General features: G+C 37.1%; 1 protein-coding gene across 4 annotated transcripts in view; it reads right to left on the bottom strand.

The window, feature by feature from the left end:
• The window catches only part of ZGRF1 (zinc finger GRF-type containing 1), an 81,758-nt gene that overhangs the window by 56,835 nt on the left and 7,632 nt on the right, over positions 1-17,291 (bottom strand). For all 4 annotated transcript variants that reach the window (XM_082728745.1, XM_082728746.1, XM_082728747.1 and 1 more), the window contains exons 4-7: positions 12,418-12,477; positions 10,666-10,851; positions 8,064-10,326; positions 1,398-1,471 (exon numbers count right to left, since the gene is read on the bottom strand). In XM_082728745.1, coding sequence (XP_082584871.1) covers positions 1,398-1,471; positions 8,064-10,326; positions 10,666-10,851; positions 12,418-12,477 — 2,583 coding nt within the window. The remainder of the gene's footprint in view (positions 1-1,397; positions 1,472-8,063; positions 10,327-10,665; positions 10,852-12,417; positions 12,478-17,291) is intronic.

Below are 17,291 nucleotides of genomic sequence, written 5' to 3'. Positions count from 1 at the left end.
ATCAACAGGGGCTGCACAAAATGTTTTAAATTTAAGGGACGGGGTGTCTGGATGGGTCAGTGGGTTGAGCATCCAACTCTTGGTTTTGGCTCAGGTCATAATCTCAAGGTTGGGAGATTGAGCCCTTCAATGGGCTTTGCACTCAATAGAGTCTGCTTAAAAGATTCTCTCTCTCCCTCTCTTTACCCCTCTGTTCTTCCCCTGGGTTGTGTGCATTTTCTCTCTCTCTCTCTCTCTCTCTCTCCCTCCCTCTCTCTGTCTCTCAAATAAATAAATAAAATCTTTTAAAAATTATAAAAATTGGGGTGCCTGGTGGCTCAGGTGGTTACAGGTCTGCCTTCAGCTCAGGGCATGATCCCAGGGTCTTGCATCATGCCCTGCTTCAGGCTCCCTGCTTAGCACGGAGTATGCTTCTTCCTCATCCTCTGCCCCTCCACACCATTCATGCTTTCTCTAGCTCTCTCTAGCTCTGTCTCTCAAATAAAATCTTTAAAAAATTATAAAAATTTTTAAATTTAAATAAATTTAAAGGGAAATACAGTTATCACTTGGCATCTGTTGATCAGTGAATGAACTGTTAACTCAAGATAGTTCAGTTCAACATCAGATCTTATGCCATCTCTTTCAATGGCATTTTATCTTTGTAAAATTGAGTTTTTAGAAACTGCTATGATGAAAATCAATTACCATGCAAAAATCAATGTGAACAAGAAAACTAATCTATTCTAAGGTTCTAATGTATGCCCAACAAGTGCAAACATTCCATTAGCAATTGTGTATATTTAAAAGTAAAATGCTTACGTTGGGCTCTGTGCAGGGTGGAGCCCACTTAAAAAAAAAAAAAAAGCGGAATGAGGGACTGCCCCTCGGTGGCTCAGTCAGTTAAGTACCAACACTTGATCTCAGCTCAGCTCTTGACCTCAGCTCAGGTCTTGACCTCAGGGTCATGAGCTCAAACCCCACACTGGGTTCTGAGCTGGGTGAAGAGCCTACTTAAAAAGTAAAATAAAATAAGATAAGATAAAAGGCTCACAGTGATCATATATATTCACAATATATACATATGTTAAATCATTATTTTGTACACCTTAAACCAATACAACATTATATATCAACAATACCAATTAAACGGGAAAAAGTAAAAATAAAAAGCTTACTAAATTAGTAGGACATAATACTTACTTACTAAATTGCTTAATACTACTCACTACTTAATAAATGGAACTGCTAGGCTCTTTTCCCCCCAAGGATATAATGAAAATAATTACTGAGATACAAGTTGGGGGTGGGCATGAGATAAGATATCTTGGGACCCTATATATAATAGCAGTCTCATCATAAAGAACAGTACAGAACATTCTATATCACAATAGAAGAATATAGGGGAAAAAATGTACCTGTTGAGAATCCTGGTTCAGATGAGGCAACTTTGGTAAAGCTTGTAAAACTCCTGCAGTCAATGGTTTCCTAACTATAACACATAAAATAAAATTATTTTATTCATCTCATATATAGTGTTTTAAACTTTTTAAAAACTTATTTCTAGGGGAGCCTGGCTGGCTCAGTCAGTATAGCATGTGACTGATCTCAGGGTTGTAGGTTTGAACCCTACACTGGGTACAGAGGTTACTTAAAAATAATAAAATTTAAAAAAAAAAAAAAACAGTGGCTCAGTCATTGGGCATCTGCCTTCGACCAAGGTCATGATCACAGCGTCCTGGGATCGAGCCCCACATCAGGCTCCCTGCTCTGCAGGAAGCCTGCTTTTCCTTTCCAAGTCCTCCTGCCTGTGTTCCCTCTTTCGCTATGTCTCTGGCAAATAAATAAATAAAATCTTTTTAAAAAAACAACCCTTACTTATAAAACTGAATGAAAGCAGGAATATAACTTAAACTTGAAGATGAGGTATTCTTGATAATTGTTGAATCTGGTCTTTGGATATTTCAGGATTTAGTGACTATTCCCTCTGTATATCTATGTAGTATACGTGTGGTCAAACATTGTCAAGATAAAAATTCAAGAAAAAGGGCTGCCTCCGTGGCTCAGGCAGTTAAGCATTCGCCTTTGACTCAGGTCATGACTGCAGGTCCTGGGGTTGAGCCCCACATCAGGCTCCCTGCTGAGCAGAGAGCCTGCTTCCCTGTCTCCCTCTGCCCCTCCCCCTGCTTGTGCTCTCTCTATGTCAAATAAACAAAATCTTTTTAAAAATCTTTAAAAAAAAAAAGTAAGAAATATGAAAATGTTGATTTTTTTTTAATTCAAAAAAAATTTTTTGGTTACCTTTTAATAGTAGGAATGCTTCCTTTTTTCTTTATTCAAACTAATTGAAAAATACCAACTCAATAGCCAATAAACTGTACTAAAAAATGCTCAAAATGAAATATTAACTGTTAGAATAAAGCCAAGAACATTACACTGCTGCTATGTGCAAACACAGATGAGAAAAAAGCACTTAATGCTATTTCTGAGTCTATTTTAAATGCATTTGACTTTGGTTTGAGAAAAAAACCTTCAATTATCTTCTAAGTACATTGTGCCAGGCACTGGGGAAACAGTAGTTTCTTAAAAAAGGAAGGCTACAGAAGATTAAAAAAAAAAAAAAAAAAAAAGATAAATTCAGATTAGGATACAAAAGGGCTTCATAACAAAGGTTGATATGACAGAGAATAATGTTAGATAGGATGAATGGAAAGTTCTCTCACACGAAGTGACATCTAAATTGAGATCTGAATACACGAAAAAGCTACTAGCTATGCCAGAGGTAAAGATGTTCAGACAAAAGTCCTAACACATATAAAAAGAGTCTCCTGCCAACAGGAGAGTTGGCAAGTCTGCAAAATAGAAAAGAGGAGAAAATGGCCAGGCCATACCACCTGAGTATCTGTTTAAAAATAGGATTTTTTTTCCTTAAAGAAAAAGGTACATATTCAATCATTTCAATTTCTCCTAAAGTCACCAAGAAGACTATAATTTTAAAGTGATTATTAGAAAGAAAGATTGATTATAATTGTAAAAAAGATAATCAGAAGCACTTGGCTGGCTCAGTTTGGGGGAGCATGCACCTTTTTTTTTTTTTTTTAAGATTTTATTTATTTATTTGACAGAGAGAAACACAGCGAGAGAGGGAACATGAGCAAGGGGATTGTGAGAGGGAGAAGCAGGTTTCCTGCTGAGCAGGGAGTCCAATGCGGGGCTGGATCCCAGGACCCTGGGACCAAGACCTGAGCAGAAGGCAGATGCCCAAAGGCTGAGCCACCCAGGTGCCCTGAGCATACAACTCTTAATCTCTGGGTCATGAGTTCAAGCTACTTGTTGGGTGTAGATTATTTAAATTAAAAAAACTTTACTGTAAAAAAAATCATAGCTAAATCTAGTGTAAACATCACTTTTAGTTCATTGTCATTTCTGGTTTCATTATTTTCCTGTTAAAATTCAGAATTAAATGAAATTAAAGTAATTGGATTTTGGAATCTGATGCTATTTCTAAAACAGGCTTTAAAAAGGCATTTGTGGGGGGGGCTGGGTGGCACAGTGGGTTAAAGCCTCTGCCTTCGGCTCAGGTCATGATCCCAGTGTCCTGGGATCAAGTCCCACATTGGGCTCTCTGCTCATTGGGGAGCCTGCTTCCCTTCCTCTCTCTCTGCCTGCCTCTCTGCCTGCTTGTGATCTCTGTCTGTCAAATAAATAAATAAAATCTTTTAAAAATAATAAATAAATAAATAAAAATAAAAAAATAAAAAGGCATTTGGGGATGTCTGGGTGGCTCAGTCATTAAGCATCTGCCTTTAGCTCAGGTCAAGATCCCAGGGCCCTGGGACTGAGCCCCAAGCACATGGGGCTCCCTGCTCTGCGGGAGGCCTGCTTCTCCGGCTCCTACTCCCCCTGCTTGTATTCCTTCTCTCACTGTCTCTGTCAAATAAATAAAATCCTAAAATAAATAAATAAATAAAAAGGCACTTGGTGAAAATAGATGTGTTTTCCTTTATTGCAGTCACTCAAGAATAAAACTCTAAATGAACATTTCTTTTTTTTTTAATATTTTATTTATTATTTATTTGACAGAGATCACAAACAGGCAGAGAGGCAGGCAAAGAGAGAGGAGGAAGCAGGCTCCCTGCTGAGCAGAGAGCCCAATGTGGGGCTCAATCCCAGGACCGGGGGATCATGACCTGAGCTGAAGGCAGAGGCTTTAACCCACTGAGCCAACCAGGCACCCACCTAAATGAACATTTCTAAGATATATTCAATCATCCCACAAAAACTTCAGGAAATCTACAGGAAAAAAATCTACAATCTACAGGAAAAAAATCGTAACACTTTCACATATCCTAAATTGATGGTAAAACTGATTCTTACTCCATGAAGTCAATTGTTATATTCAAGCTTCTCAGTGTCACAAGAAAACCAACTTACTCCTTTCTAGAGAAATCTATGATATCAGAAAACAAATAGTCAATCCTCATTACTCACAGGTCCTACCTACTTACTAAAATTTATTTGGAACCCCGAAATCTGTACCCTGTGTTTTGGGGGTTATTTTTTGACATCCAGAGCTACAAAAAATGAGTTTCCTGACATACATTCCCAGCTGAGGTAGAACAAGGTGATACTCTGCCTCCTTGAGCTCTCACACTATGAACAAATATCCTTTTTGTGGTCTATTTAATACATTTTTTACACTTTGGGGCTTCTTCTAAGTGACTTTGCTATTTCAAATGTTCCCTAAGCATACTGTCTAATGTTCCTAAGTGCAAGAAGGCTGTGATGTCCTTTACGGAGAAAACGTGTGTTTAGGGAAGTTTTTTCCAGGAATCACTCATTGTGTAGTTCACCATGAGTTCAATGTTAACCGATCAACATTAATTAATGCCTTTAAATAGAAACACTCATAAAAACAAGATTTTGATCAATTGATAAAAATGCTCTGACCAGAGGTTTGATGGAAAATACCCCTAAAAACAATGACTCATTTTTCACTAATTCAGTGTTTCTGTTGATTCAATATTTTATTTATTTATTTGACAGAGAGATGGAGCACAAGCAGATGCAATAGCAGGCATAAGGAGAAGAATCAGGCTCCCCACTGAGCAAGGAACCCAATGTGGGGTTTGATCCCAGAACCCTGGAATCATGACCTAAGCCAAAGGCAGTTGCCTAACCAGCTGAGCCACCCAAGTGCCCTGTGTTTGTGCTGATTCAATAGAACATAACTACTGCAAATCATGAGACTCAACCATAATCCTCTTTCCAACTTGATGAGAAAAAAGATTTCCTAAAACTAAATTCTATAATTCCTATATATTCATAATAGGAATCTATATCCTTATATATTATATAATTTCGTCTGCCCCTACTTATTTTTCATGAAAATTTTTTTCCTTTTTAATTTTTTGGAAAATAAACCATCAATTGCCATTAAACTTATCTTTCTCAGGAATCCCTTGAGATATTTAAATACGAATTCAATTTTTTAAAAAAAGAATTCAGTTTTAACTTTTGAGAATCTCCAAGTACACTGTTCACTCACATTTATATGTGTCTAATATTGATATTTACTAATATGTTCTATATTGGTTTTCTTTTTTTAAAAATGCTATTGGCAACATACTATAAGCAAAGTCAAAAGACCAGTGACATATAAAAGAGAGTATCTGCAACACACATCACCAATAAAGGGTTAGTATCCCCAATATATTAAGAAAAAAAACTCTTAAAAATCAATGAGAATAAAAATACCAACAGCCATTAAACATCTGGACAAAAAGGTAAGACAGTTCATGAAAAAAGATGTACAAATGTTGCTTAAACATATGAAAAGATGTTAAATTTCACTTGTAGTAAGAGAAATACAAATTCAAAAACACTGAAATGCCATTTCTCATTTATCAGATTAGCAAAAATTCCAAAGCTTGGCAACACACTGGCAAGACTGTGGAGAAACAAGCACTCTCATACATTACTGGTGGGGATAAGACATGGAGAAAATTTTGAAGTAAAATAAAGTCACACATTTACCCGGCAACCCTGCAGCTAGGAATTTGTCCTGAAGACACACCTCAAACAATATGCACACACACACACGGAGAGCTAATTAATATCACATCATTTGTAATAGCAAAGTATTGGAGACAGGTTGCATAATGATGGCTCATACACACAGTGAAATATTACACAAAAAATGATATAAACAAAAAATGAGGATGTGTCTTATGAACTGATATGAAGCAAACTTCAGAATATATTAAGTGAAAAAATGCTAAAGAATATATAGAGTATACTATCTTTTGTTGAATAGGGAGGGAACAAGAATGTAAATACGGAGCACTTCTTTTTGCAAAAAGAAACACAGGTATGACATATTGGCTCTGTCTAGCAGGTAGGTAAGAACAGGATGAAAGGCACAAGGAAGGCGTCTGAGTTTATGTTTTTATACAGCTTTGTTTCCTGAACTAGATTAATATTTTACATAATCAGAAATAAAAATAAATCAACAAAGATAGGCAAAAAAGTCCTCATACTGAATATAAACAGTGAATTTAACTATATTTACATCAAATTATAACATAACCACACTAAAGAGAATAACCCAAGTAACTTTTTAAAGATATTTATTTGAGAGAGAGAGAGAGAGTGCACCTGTGTATGTACACGAGCAGGGGAGGGACAGAGAAGGAACCTCAGACTCTCCACAGAGCACAGAACTGCATGTGAGGCTCAATTCCACCACCTCAGATCATGATCTGAGCCAAAACCAAGAGTTGGACGCTCAACCAACTGAGCCACCCAGATGTCCCACCCAAGTAACTTTTTAACTTAATACTCTATGTATTTTCAGTAAGATATATTGCAAAAACAAACCAAAAGAGGGGTGCCTGGGTACCTCAGTTAGGCATCTGCCTTCAGCTCAGGTCATGATCTTGGGATCCTGGGATGGGGCCCCACACTGGGCTTCATGCTCAGTTGGGAGTCTGCTTCTCACTCTCCCCTCCCCACCATTCAGGCTCTTTCTTACTCTCTCTTAAATAAAATCTTAAAAAAAAAAAAAGAAAAGAAAAGAAAAAAAGAAAAAGAATTTGTGAACTTTACACATTTGTAAAGGTTTTTTGTTAGTAGTAATACTAGTGTAAAAATTTGGAAGCCATTTGATGCGTATTATAGAATTGAGGAAGTAAATGTACTAATGTTGTTGGGAACCAGGGCCCCTTCTCATTGTGGTAGTAAAGAAATACAATTGTGAAACTGAGGAAGACAGGAAGAACCCAGAGTTTAAGAACTGGAATTAGAGAGATCAATATGAACTAATGATTATTTTTTAAAAAGTATCTCCTAACACATGTTCACAAATGTCTGATTGGGGGCACCTGGGTGGCTCAGTGGGTTAAACCCTCTGCCTTCGGCTCAGGTCATGATCCAGGGTCCTGGGATCGAGCCCCACATTGGGCTCTCTGCTCAGCAGGGAGCCTGCTTCCCCCCTCCCTTCCTCCCCTCTGCCTCTCTGCCTACTTGTGATCTCTGTCAAATAAATAAATAAAATCTTTTTTTAAAAATGTATGATAGGAATGGATATTCACATACATACTTGCTTATATGTGCCTGTATATGCTTATTTCCAGAAGGATACCCTGGAAGGAAACTAGCTAATTCTTAGGAGTGCACTGAGGGACTATACTAGAAAGGTGATTTACTTTTCACCATTTTATCCTCTATTAGAATTGATTTTACCAAGTACACATATTGCCTATTTAAATACTATCTAATTCTTAGGCACCTGGGTGGCTCAGTAGACAAAACGTCTTTGGTTCAAATCATGATCTCAGGGTCATGAGATCAAGCCCTGTGTCAGGCTCTGTGCTGGGCATGTAACCTGCTTAAGATTCTCTCTCTCCTTCTTCCTCTGCCCCTTCCCCTGCTCACACTCTTCCCCAGGCACACTCTTTTTCTCTCTAAAAAAAAAAATTAAAAAAAAATTTACTATGTAATTCTTTAATGTAGCCTCCAAAGCAAATACTTTACAACCTCTGAGCTATTCAGAAAACAATCCAAAACGAACATGCCAATCTAACCTTCAGGATTGTTATCTGGTTCATCAGTCATCTGGCTCAGAGTTCCTTGTTGTTTAAAGGTAATACTTCTCTTTTTCAATATTTCCAAGCCTTCTAAAGCCGTACTGTGTTCAGACAATGACTTTAAAATGGAAATGTTATTTACTAATCCAGAGAGTTCTGAAGGATTTCTAGGACTATTGCAATATTGTTTGCTTTCTCCATCAGTTTCTACTTCAACATGGTCATGGTCTAAACTTCTAATCCTTCGCAAATCTTCAGATTCAGGAATATATGCTTCCATGTCTTTGGAAATAGGATGCTTTTTTCCCAGAGGGTAAAACAAAGAATTAGAAACTTGGGTACTTGATTTATCAAGAGCAACACATTCTTCAGAGTGATTATGATTAACATTTAATTCTTGGATACTGATGTCGCTGCTTGACGTTGACAGTAAAAGCCATTCATCATTTTTGTCTAAGTTACTTCCCATAATAAAAGGCTGAGGCTCAGCCTGTTCTGAGAATGGGCTGTTTTTAGGAGTCTGATCAGTGGCTATGTTTAAACAAGGAATATGTAAATTTGAGCTTATATCTTTAGATTTATTCTGTAGTGAAGCATTATCATAGTTAATTCTGACTTTTTGAATAGATTTATTAGCATTTTCATTATTATCTAGAGATACATCATCAGTCCCCTCTAAAGATGAGTCAAAACTGCTTAATATATCGCTACACTCTTCTATTTCTTTTCTAATGTTTCCAGTTTTCCAAGGTTCTCTGTCAACACCTACGCAAGCTTTATCACAAAACTCTGACAGCAGAGTCTCTTTAATAGGAAATGTCTCTGTATGTTTATCCCCAATAGATGTTAAAAGACACAAATGTTCACTGCCAACTTTCTTACAGCTTGTATCTTCACATCTCTTCTGAACACTCGAACTGCTGTCATTAACCAAAGTTTCCTTTACCCAACCCTCTGAATCCTGGGAAATTTTGTTGTCTTCCTGTGATTCCTCCTCAGTGTCGCTGGTTTCAAAATTGTTCAGATTAAAACTCACCTCCACAAGTGGCTGTGTTACATTACTCATAGGTTCAGGAATACTGTTATGATTTCCATTATCAGTATTACTTTTAGAAAGCACATTGGTAAAGTCATCAGAGATCCTAGAATTGTTAGCTATAGAAGACTCAGTTTGCAGATGTCCAGATTCTGGCAGGAATGAGATTGGCCGTTCATACTTCTTTACCTCCTGAGCATTTTCTCTACCGAGAGTTGATCCTTTTAAACACATCTTGTCATTTTGACTAACAGGTATCTTATTATTCTTTTTAATGTCATATTCTGATAATAAGCCATCACACTCCACACTGCTACAAGTAACTGGTAAGCTGTTGCTTTTACAGAATGAAGGAATTTCCAATTTTACTTCCTGATCCAATGACTGATCACTATCATCTCCTGGCTTGACTTCATTATACTTTTTACCTTTTTCAGCACATGTTTCAGAGACCTGTATCCTCTCTTGTACCAAAAGGTCTTTCAAATCTAAATTTGTATTGTCTCCCTGGACCTTTGGTTTCCTTTCTATATTATTTCCATCTTCAGTAGAAGAATGTACAGGTGAGCTCTGGGAGGATAAATACATGGCCCATCGACTTTTATTTCTCATGGTATTTTCTGATTGATGCTGGTGGTATGAACTGTCTGTGCTTTTCGTCTGAGCACACTTTTCTTGTTCAACTATGCACTTTGGTTTAATAGGAATGTTTACACTTCCTTGTAGATGTATCTGAGGGAGATGTTCTGTAGTCCCAGAATTTAGTTCCTCAAATGTACCAGTTGATTTGGACTTCAGAAGAGCTAATATCTGTGCTTTGCTTCTGATGTTTTGTGAAACTCCTAAACAGTGAGAGGTCAAACCATCTTTTTTTAAGATCTCATTGGTCAGTCCAGAATCTGAATGCTTATTTACAGAATAGACAGGAGAGCAAAAATAATTTTCTTCACATTTCATTTCTGGGTTATTCTTGAAGGATGGAGTAGAGACAACCGAAGAAAAATGTAAGCCATTTGTCTCTCTATCTTTGTAAGTGACACTGTTCTCAGGGTCTCTTGGCATATTATTTATATCTTTCTTGCCAGCAGTAGAAAACAAAGGAGGTGCGCTATAGAAGGGAGAAAGAAAAATAGGGCCAGGTTTCTTAGCCTCAAGTGACTCTGTGGATTCACCATTTTCTGTAATAATCATTTTCTTTGGCACTTGACGTGGTCCTCGAAAACCCTAAAAATATTAAAACAATTATTAGCTGTTCCGTTATCTATAAAGAAACTTTGAAATGGACTGGCTTTTTTAAAAAAGGGAAAAAAAGAAGGGAAAGAAAAGAAAAAGGAATGTGTCTATTTTGCAAGGTAAAGTAATAAATATATAAAATTTGCAAGATTAAAATGTAAATACTCATTTGTATTAAGAGTTTTCTAATTAGGATTTACTTCCTCACTACCTAAACATTTATTATGAAATACCATTTTAATGATAGAGTACAATAGTTTCAAATTCACTACTTCTTGAAATAATATTAGAAATATATACTGATTTACTATTTTCAACAGAGAAACTTACAGTAAACTTTCTTTTTAGACCAGCAGGCTGACATCCAAGGGACCGGCCAGAGGATATTAATCTCCTTGGATTTAACTCTGATGCTTCCTTAATGACATCCTGTTTAACAGCTATGTTTCCAGCAACTTTAACCTCCTCAACTGTGATTAAGTATCGATCACTTTCTAGGTCATCTCCAGGCTTCACCTAAATTTTAAAAGAATAAATTTAAAATCACATACATCTAATTATTTGTTCATTATTTGTTCTAGTAAGTCATTAGCACTAGCAAGGCACAAAAGATAATAGTTATTAAACATATGAATCAATATTCAAATCTTCATTTATTATTATAGACTAGTTAACTATCAATAAGCATAAAAAAGGATAATAATATAGTAAAATTAGAGCTATCAGGTATCCTGGGTGGCTCAGTCGGTTGAGTGTCTGCCTTTGACTCAGGTCATGATCCCAGGGTCCTAGAATGGAGCCCAACATCAGGCTCCCTTGCTTAGTGAGGAGTCTGCACCTCCCTGTGCCTCTCCCCACTGCTCATGGTCTCTCTCCTGCTCACTCTTTCTCTCTCTCTCAAATAAATAAAATCTTTAAAAAAAAAATAAGATTATCAGCCTAGTTGGTAATACACGAAATCTGTGTATTATCACAGATAATATGCTTAGTCTTTCCTAATGAAATAATTTAAAATGAGGGCGCCTGGGTGGCTCAGTGGGTTAAGCCGCTGCCTTCGGCTCAGGTCATGATCTCAGGGTCCTGGGATCGAGTCCCGCATCGGGCTCTCTGCTCAGCAGGGGCCTGCTTCCCTCTCTCTCTCTCTCTGCCTGCCTCTCCATCTACTTGTGATTTCTCTCTGTCAAATAAATAAATAAAATCTTTAATAAAAAAAAAAAAAAAAAAAAAAAGAAATAATTTAAAATGAAATAATAACAATTACTACAATTGGGTAGTTAGACCCAATTAACCATCTACTAAGATAGTGCTTTTTATAGACTCTTTTGGTAAATACGGAAATACCACAACCACTATTAATTCCACAAAAAATTTTTTAAAAAATTTAACACCATGGCCAAAATCAACACAATAAGATTATACACTAACACTTTTAAATGACCATATTAAACTGAAGTTCACATAAATTATTTCTAATTTTTAGACCAACACAGTAAAGTCTATCCTATGGTCTATGTACTACAGTACAGAATTTAGACACAAGAGAAGCTAGGTTAGCTAGGAAGCATCTAAAAGTGGGATATGAACCCAGAATGACCAAACTTTAATATCCTTATTCTTTACACTAAAATATGCCTTCAGTTCCTTTTCTTTCTCCGAAAGGAAAAACAGAATATTTGAGAAAATATTATATATAGGAATAATTTCTGAAAAGATTACCCATTATAATTCTCAGCCTATTGAGACCATGTAATACAATTAGGTTACAGAGTCAGTTTCTGGGGTCCAGATCCCAGCCCTACCACTGCAATTCTATGAATATGGGCAAGTAACTGAATCTTTCAGTACTGTACTCCCAATCTAAAAAAAACTCACAAGAATTGTCTCAAGATTAAATGAAACAATATCTAAAAGTTTTTACCACAGAGGTGGCTAATAATAAATGTTAAAGTACTAGCTATAATTAATACCATTAATACCATGACTATACTCTTTAACAATATTCATAAAGGAAGTAAAGAGATTTTTTTAAGTTAAATACAGAGATTTAAGTAACTTAAAAATAAGATAGAAACATTAAAATACCTCAAGGCACTTAAGAAATATACTCTCCAAACATCCTCCTTTGTCATCATATAAAATTGCCTATATCAAAACAAAATAAATGTTAAAAAATATATAATTCTGCTTTTCTTAAACATCTTCAATAGCAAATCAAACACGGTTATATAAGTAAATCTTAAAATGAAAGAATTACCCTCTTTGTTTTGCATTAGAAAGTACATCTATTTCAAATATTTCCTAAGCAACTCTTCAGTCAGTGGAAGACAGCAAAGGTTATGCATCAGAATTTCATGAACTTAATCTCTACCAGGAGGTTCCTGGAATGGAACTTGGAAGAAAACAGAATTGGAATGCCTGAGAGGGCAAAACAGGAAGCAAGATGAGTAAATGGGGTGCCTGAATGGCTCAGTTGGTTAAGCATCTACCTTTGGCTCAGGTCATAATCCCACTACTGAGCAATAAAAGGAATAAAGTATTGAAGCATGCTTCAACACGAATGAACCTTGAAAACACGCTAAATGAAAGAAGTCATCTAATGAAAGACCACATATTGTACAATTCCATTTATGTGAGAAGTCCAGAACAGGCAAATCTACTGAGACAGTAAGTATACTAGTAGTTGCTTAGGACTGGGAGGTGGGTACCAAGGAGTAACCATAACCAGGTATAGGATTTCTTTTGGGGGTTACAAATGTTCTAAAATTATGTTATAGTAATGATTCCAAAATTCTGTGAATATACAAAGAAACAATGAACTGAATACTTTAAAGGGGTGAACTGAAAACCATGTGAATTATATCTCAATATAGCTATTTAAAAGATCAGTGTTTACAAAGGCTCTATCTTTTCCCCTCTATTCTTTATTTTTTTTTTTTTTTTTTTTTTTTTTTTTTTTTTGTTAAAGATTTTATTTATTTATTTGACAGGCAGAGATCACAAGGAGGCAGAGAGGCAGGCAGAGAGAGAGAGGAGCAGGCTCCCTGCTGAGCAGAGAGCCCGATGCGGGACTTGATCCCAGGACCCTGAGATCATGACCTGAGCCGAAGGCAGCGGCTTAACCCACTGAGCCACCCAGGCGCCCCTCCCCTCTATTCTTTATATTCTATATTCTCCATTTTTGTCTTTTAAGTAGGCTTCACACTATGTGTGGAGCCCAAAGCAGAACTTAAACTCACAGACCTGAGAGTGAGAACTGAGTGAGGTAGGATCAAGAGTTGGATGCTTAATGGACTGAGCCACCCAGGCACCCCTCTATACTCCATTCTTGAGTGATATCATCTACACAAACCAGACCATATCATTCTTCTGCTCAAATCCTCCCAATGTCTCCACAGCTCCCAAAGAATAAGAACAAAAGCTCTTACAATGACCAATAAGGCCTACATAATCCCCCTGATCTCCATTTTCATCCTTGCTCACTCTATTCCTTGTTGTCTGCCTAACCCACTAGACAAACATATTCATTTAGTTTACTGGTTTGTAACCTCCATGATATTTCTACGAAGTCGAAATATCGGGGTTCACATGTTGTTTCCTCTGTATCCCCTAGAATAGTGTGTAACCCCTAACAGGTTAAAGGATTCGTACATTTATTTCTGTACTCCAGAAGCTTCAAATATCATCTAAATGCCACATACTCCCAATCAGTATTAGTAGCCCAGAACCTTCCTGAGTTCCAGGTGTCTGAAGCCAATTACTTAAATGTTCCTATTACACTGTAAATTCATTAAGTTAAAAATAGAACTCAAAATCTTAATGTTGGGGTGCCTGGGTACCTCATTTGGCTAGGAATCCAACTCCTCATTTTGGCTCAGGTCATGATCTCAAGGTCTTGGGGTCATGTTCTGAGTTGGACTCTGCACTCAGGGAAAGGCCTGCCTCAGATTTTCCCTCTCCTGCACCTTGCCTCATTTGCACGAGTACATGCATTCTCTATATATATACATGTATATATAATAAACAAATCTTTAAAAAAAAAATCTTAGAAGGATTTAATTGGGAGGTTTTGTTTGTTAGGGAAACTAAAATGCTAAAGAAAGAAACTTAGAGGCAGCTGTCTGGCTCAGTCAATACAACATGCAACTCTTGATCTTGGAGTTGTGAGTTCGAGTTCCAAGTTGGATGTAGAGATTATTTTAAAAGGAGGGGACAGGAGCATCTGAATGGCTCAGTTTTTAAACATCTGGTTTCGGCTCAGGTCATGATCCTAGGGTCCTGAGACTGAGCTCCCCATCAGGCTCCCTGCTTGGTGGGAAGCCTGCTTTTCCCTCTCCCACTCCCCCGCCTTGTGCTTCTTCTCTCGCTGTGTCTCTCTGTCAAATAAATAAAACCTTAAAAAATAAATAAATAAAAGGAGGGGTCAGGGTAGCACTGGTTAGTTTGGTAGGAGCATTTGACTCTTGATCTCAGGTTTGTCAGTTCAAGCCCCATATTGTGAATGAAGATTATTTAAAAATAAAATCTTTGAAAAAAAATCAAATAAATTTATAAATTTAAAATATTTAAAATGTTATGTTTGTTGATATTTTGATTATTAAAAGTATCTAGCTTGGGGCAACCAGATGGCTCGGTCAGTTGAACACCTGACTTTGCTTTTGGCTCGGTTCGTGATCTCAGGGTCATGATATGGGGCCCTGCATCAAGCTCTGCACTGGGTGTGCAGCCTGCTTGGGATTCTCACTCCCTCTCCCTCTCCCTCTGATCCACTCATGCTCACAACGCTCTCTCTCTTTCACTCTCTCAAAAAAACATATAAATAAAATAATAATAATAAAAAATAATTTTTAAAAAGTATCTAGTGGGGAACCTGGATGGTTCAGTTGGCTATGTGTCTGCCTTCAGCTCAGGTCCTGATCCCAGGGTCTTGGGATTGAGTGCCACATTGGGCTCCCTGCTGAGCCCACTGAAAGTTAAACTGAAGTTAATCGGATTTGTAAACTGAACTTGAAGTCTTAAAGCAAAACTAGTTTTTCTTTTTCTGTTTTAATTGTTAATTCACAAATAAGTAGCCTTTCTACATTGAAAAGCTGCTCCTATTGATAACTTCACAGAGATAAATACATGGAGTAAGAACAGAATATGGAGTAAGTCCATCAGAGAAAGACAATTATCATATGATTTAACTCATGTGGAATTTAAGAAACAAAACACAGGATTACAGGGGAAGGGAGGCAAAAATAAAATAAGATGAAATCAGAGAGAGAGAGAGAGGCAAACTATAAGAGACTTTTTTTTTTTTGAAGATTTTATTTATTTAGGGGCTCCTGGGTGGCTCAGTGGGTTAAGCCTCTGCCTTCGGCTCAGGTCATGATCTCAGGATCCTGGGATTCAGCTCAGCAAGGAGTGTGCTTCCCCCCGACCCCACCCTCCTCTCTGCCTACTTGTGATCTCTCTCTCTCTGGGTCAAATAAATAAATAAAATATTTAAAAAAAAAAAAAAGATTTTGTTTATTTATTTGACAGAGAGAATGAGAGCACAAGCAGGGGGAACAGCAGAGGGAGAGGGAGAAGCAGACTTTCTGCTGAGCTGACAGCCCGACATGGGGATTGATCCCAGGGTTCTGGGATCATGACCTGAGCTGAAGGCAGATGTTTAACCAACTAAGCCACCCAGGCACCCCAAAAGACTCCTGACTATAGGAAACAAAACTGAGGGCTGCTGGAGGGGAGGCAGGTGGGAGAATGGGGTAACTGGGTGATGGGCATTAAGGAGGGCACGTGATGTAATGAGCACTGGGTGTTATATGTAACTGATGAATCACTGAACTCTACCTCTGAAACTAATAATACACTATGTCAATTAATTGAATTTAAATAAGATTTAATTATTTAAAAATTTTTATTTACTTATTTGTCTGAGAGAGAGTGCAAGCATGAGCAGGGGTAAGGGCAGTGGCAAAAGAGGCAAAGGGAGAAGCAGGCTTCCTGATGAGCAAGAAGCCCAACACCAGGCTTGATCACAGGACACTAGGATCATGACCTAAGCCACCCAGGAATCCCTAAATAAAATAAAATAAAATAAAATATAAATAAATAAATAAATAAATAAACAAGAATATGGAGATCTGTATCTGCTGAGGAGTAGGGCTAATAAAGTTGTTCTTTCAATTCTTTAGTATTAAGAGAAACTATAATAGACTGGTTAGGATATGGGCTCTGGAGCCAAAAAGGCTAGGGTTAATTATGACTCCTCCACTCTCTAGCTGTGAGATCTATGGACAAACTACTTTATCTTTCTGTGTCTCAGTTTCAACCTCAGTAAAATATATACAAAAATAGTACTCTAAAAGTGGAGTTATGTAGACTAAGTTGACACATTTATAGCATGTCTGGCAGATGACAATTTAAGCTTTTTTAAAAAATCAATCTGGGGGAGAGTGGCACTGGGGGCGTTGCTAAATAGATGAAGGGAGTCAAAAGATACAAAACTCTAGTTATAAAATAAACAATATATAGCCTGATGACCATAATAATACTGTATTGCATATTTTTTTAAAGATTTTACTTATTTATTTGACAGAAAGACAGCATGCACAACTAGGGGGAGGAGCAGGCAGAGGAAGATGGAGAAGTGGCCTCCCTACTGAGCAGGGAGCCCAACGCAGGACTCAATCCCAGGACCCTGGGATCATGACCCAAGCCAAAGGGAGCTGTTCAACTGACTGAGCCATCCAGGCGCCCCATTGCATTGCATATTTAAAAGTTGCTAAGAGTACATCTTAAAAGTCCTTATTACAAAAAATAAAAGAAAAAAATATTGTTAACTATGTATGGTGACAGATGGTGACTACACCTACTGGGATCATTCTGCAATGTATACAAATATCAAGTCATTATGTTGTATACTTGAAACTAATATTATGTTAAATGTCAATTATACCTCAATAAAAATAATA

This window comes from Mustela nivalis (assembly GCF_964662115.1).
Source record: "Mustela nivalis genome assembly, chromosome: 4".
Taxonomy (NCBI): Eukaryota; Metazoa; Chordata; class Mammalia; order Carnivora; family Mustelidae; genus Mustela; species Mustela nivalis.
The sequence above is the reverse complement of the archived record's forward strand: the minus strand, read 5'-3'. Positions and strand labels throughout refer to the sequence as shown.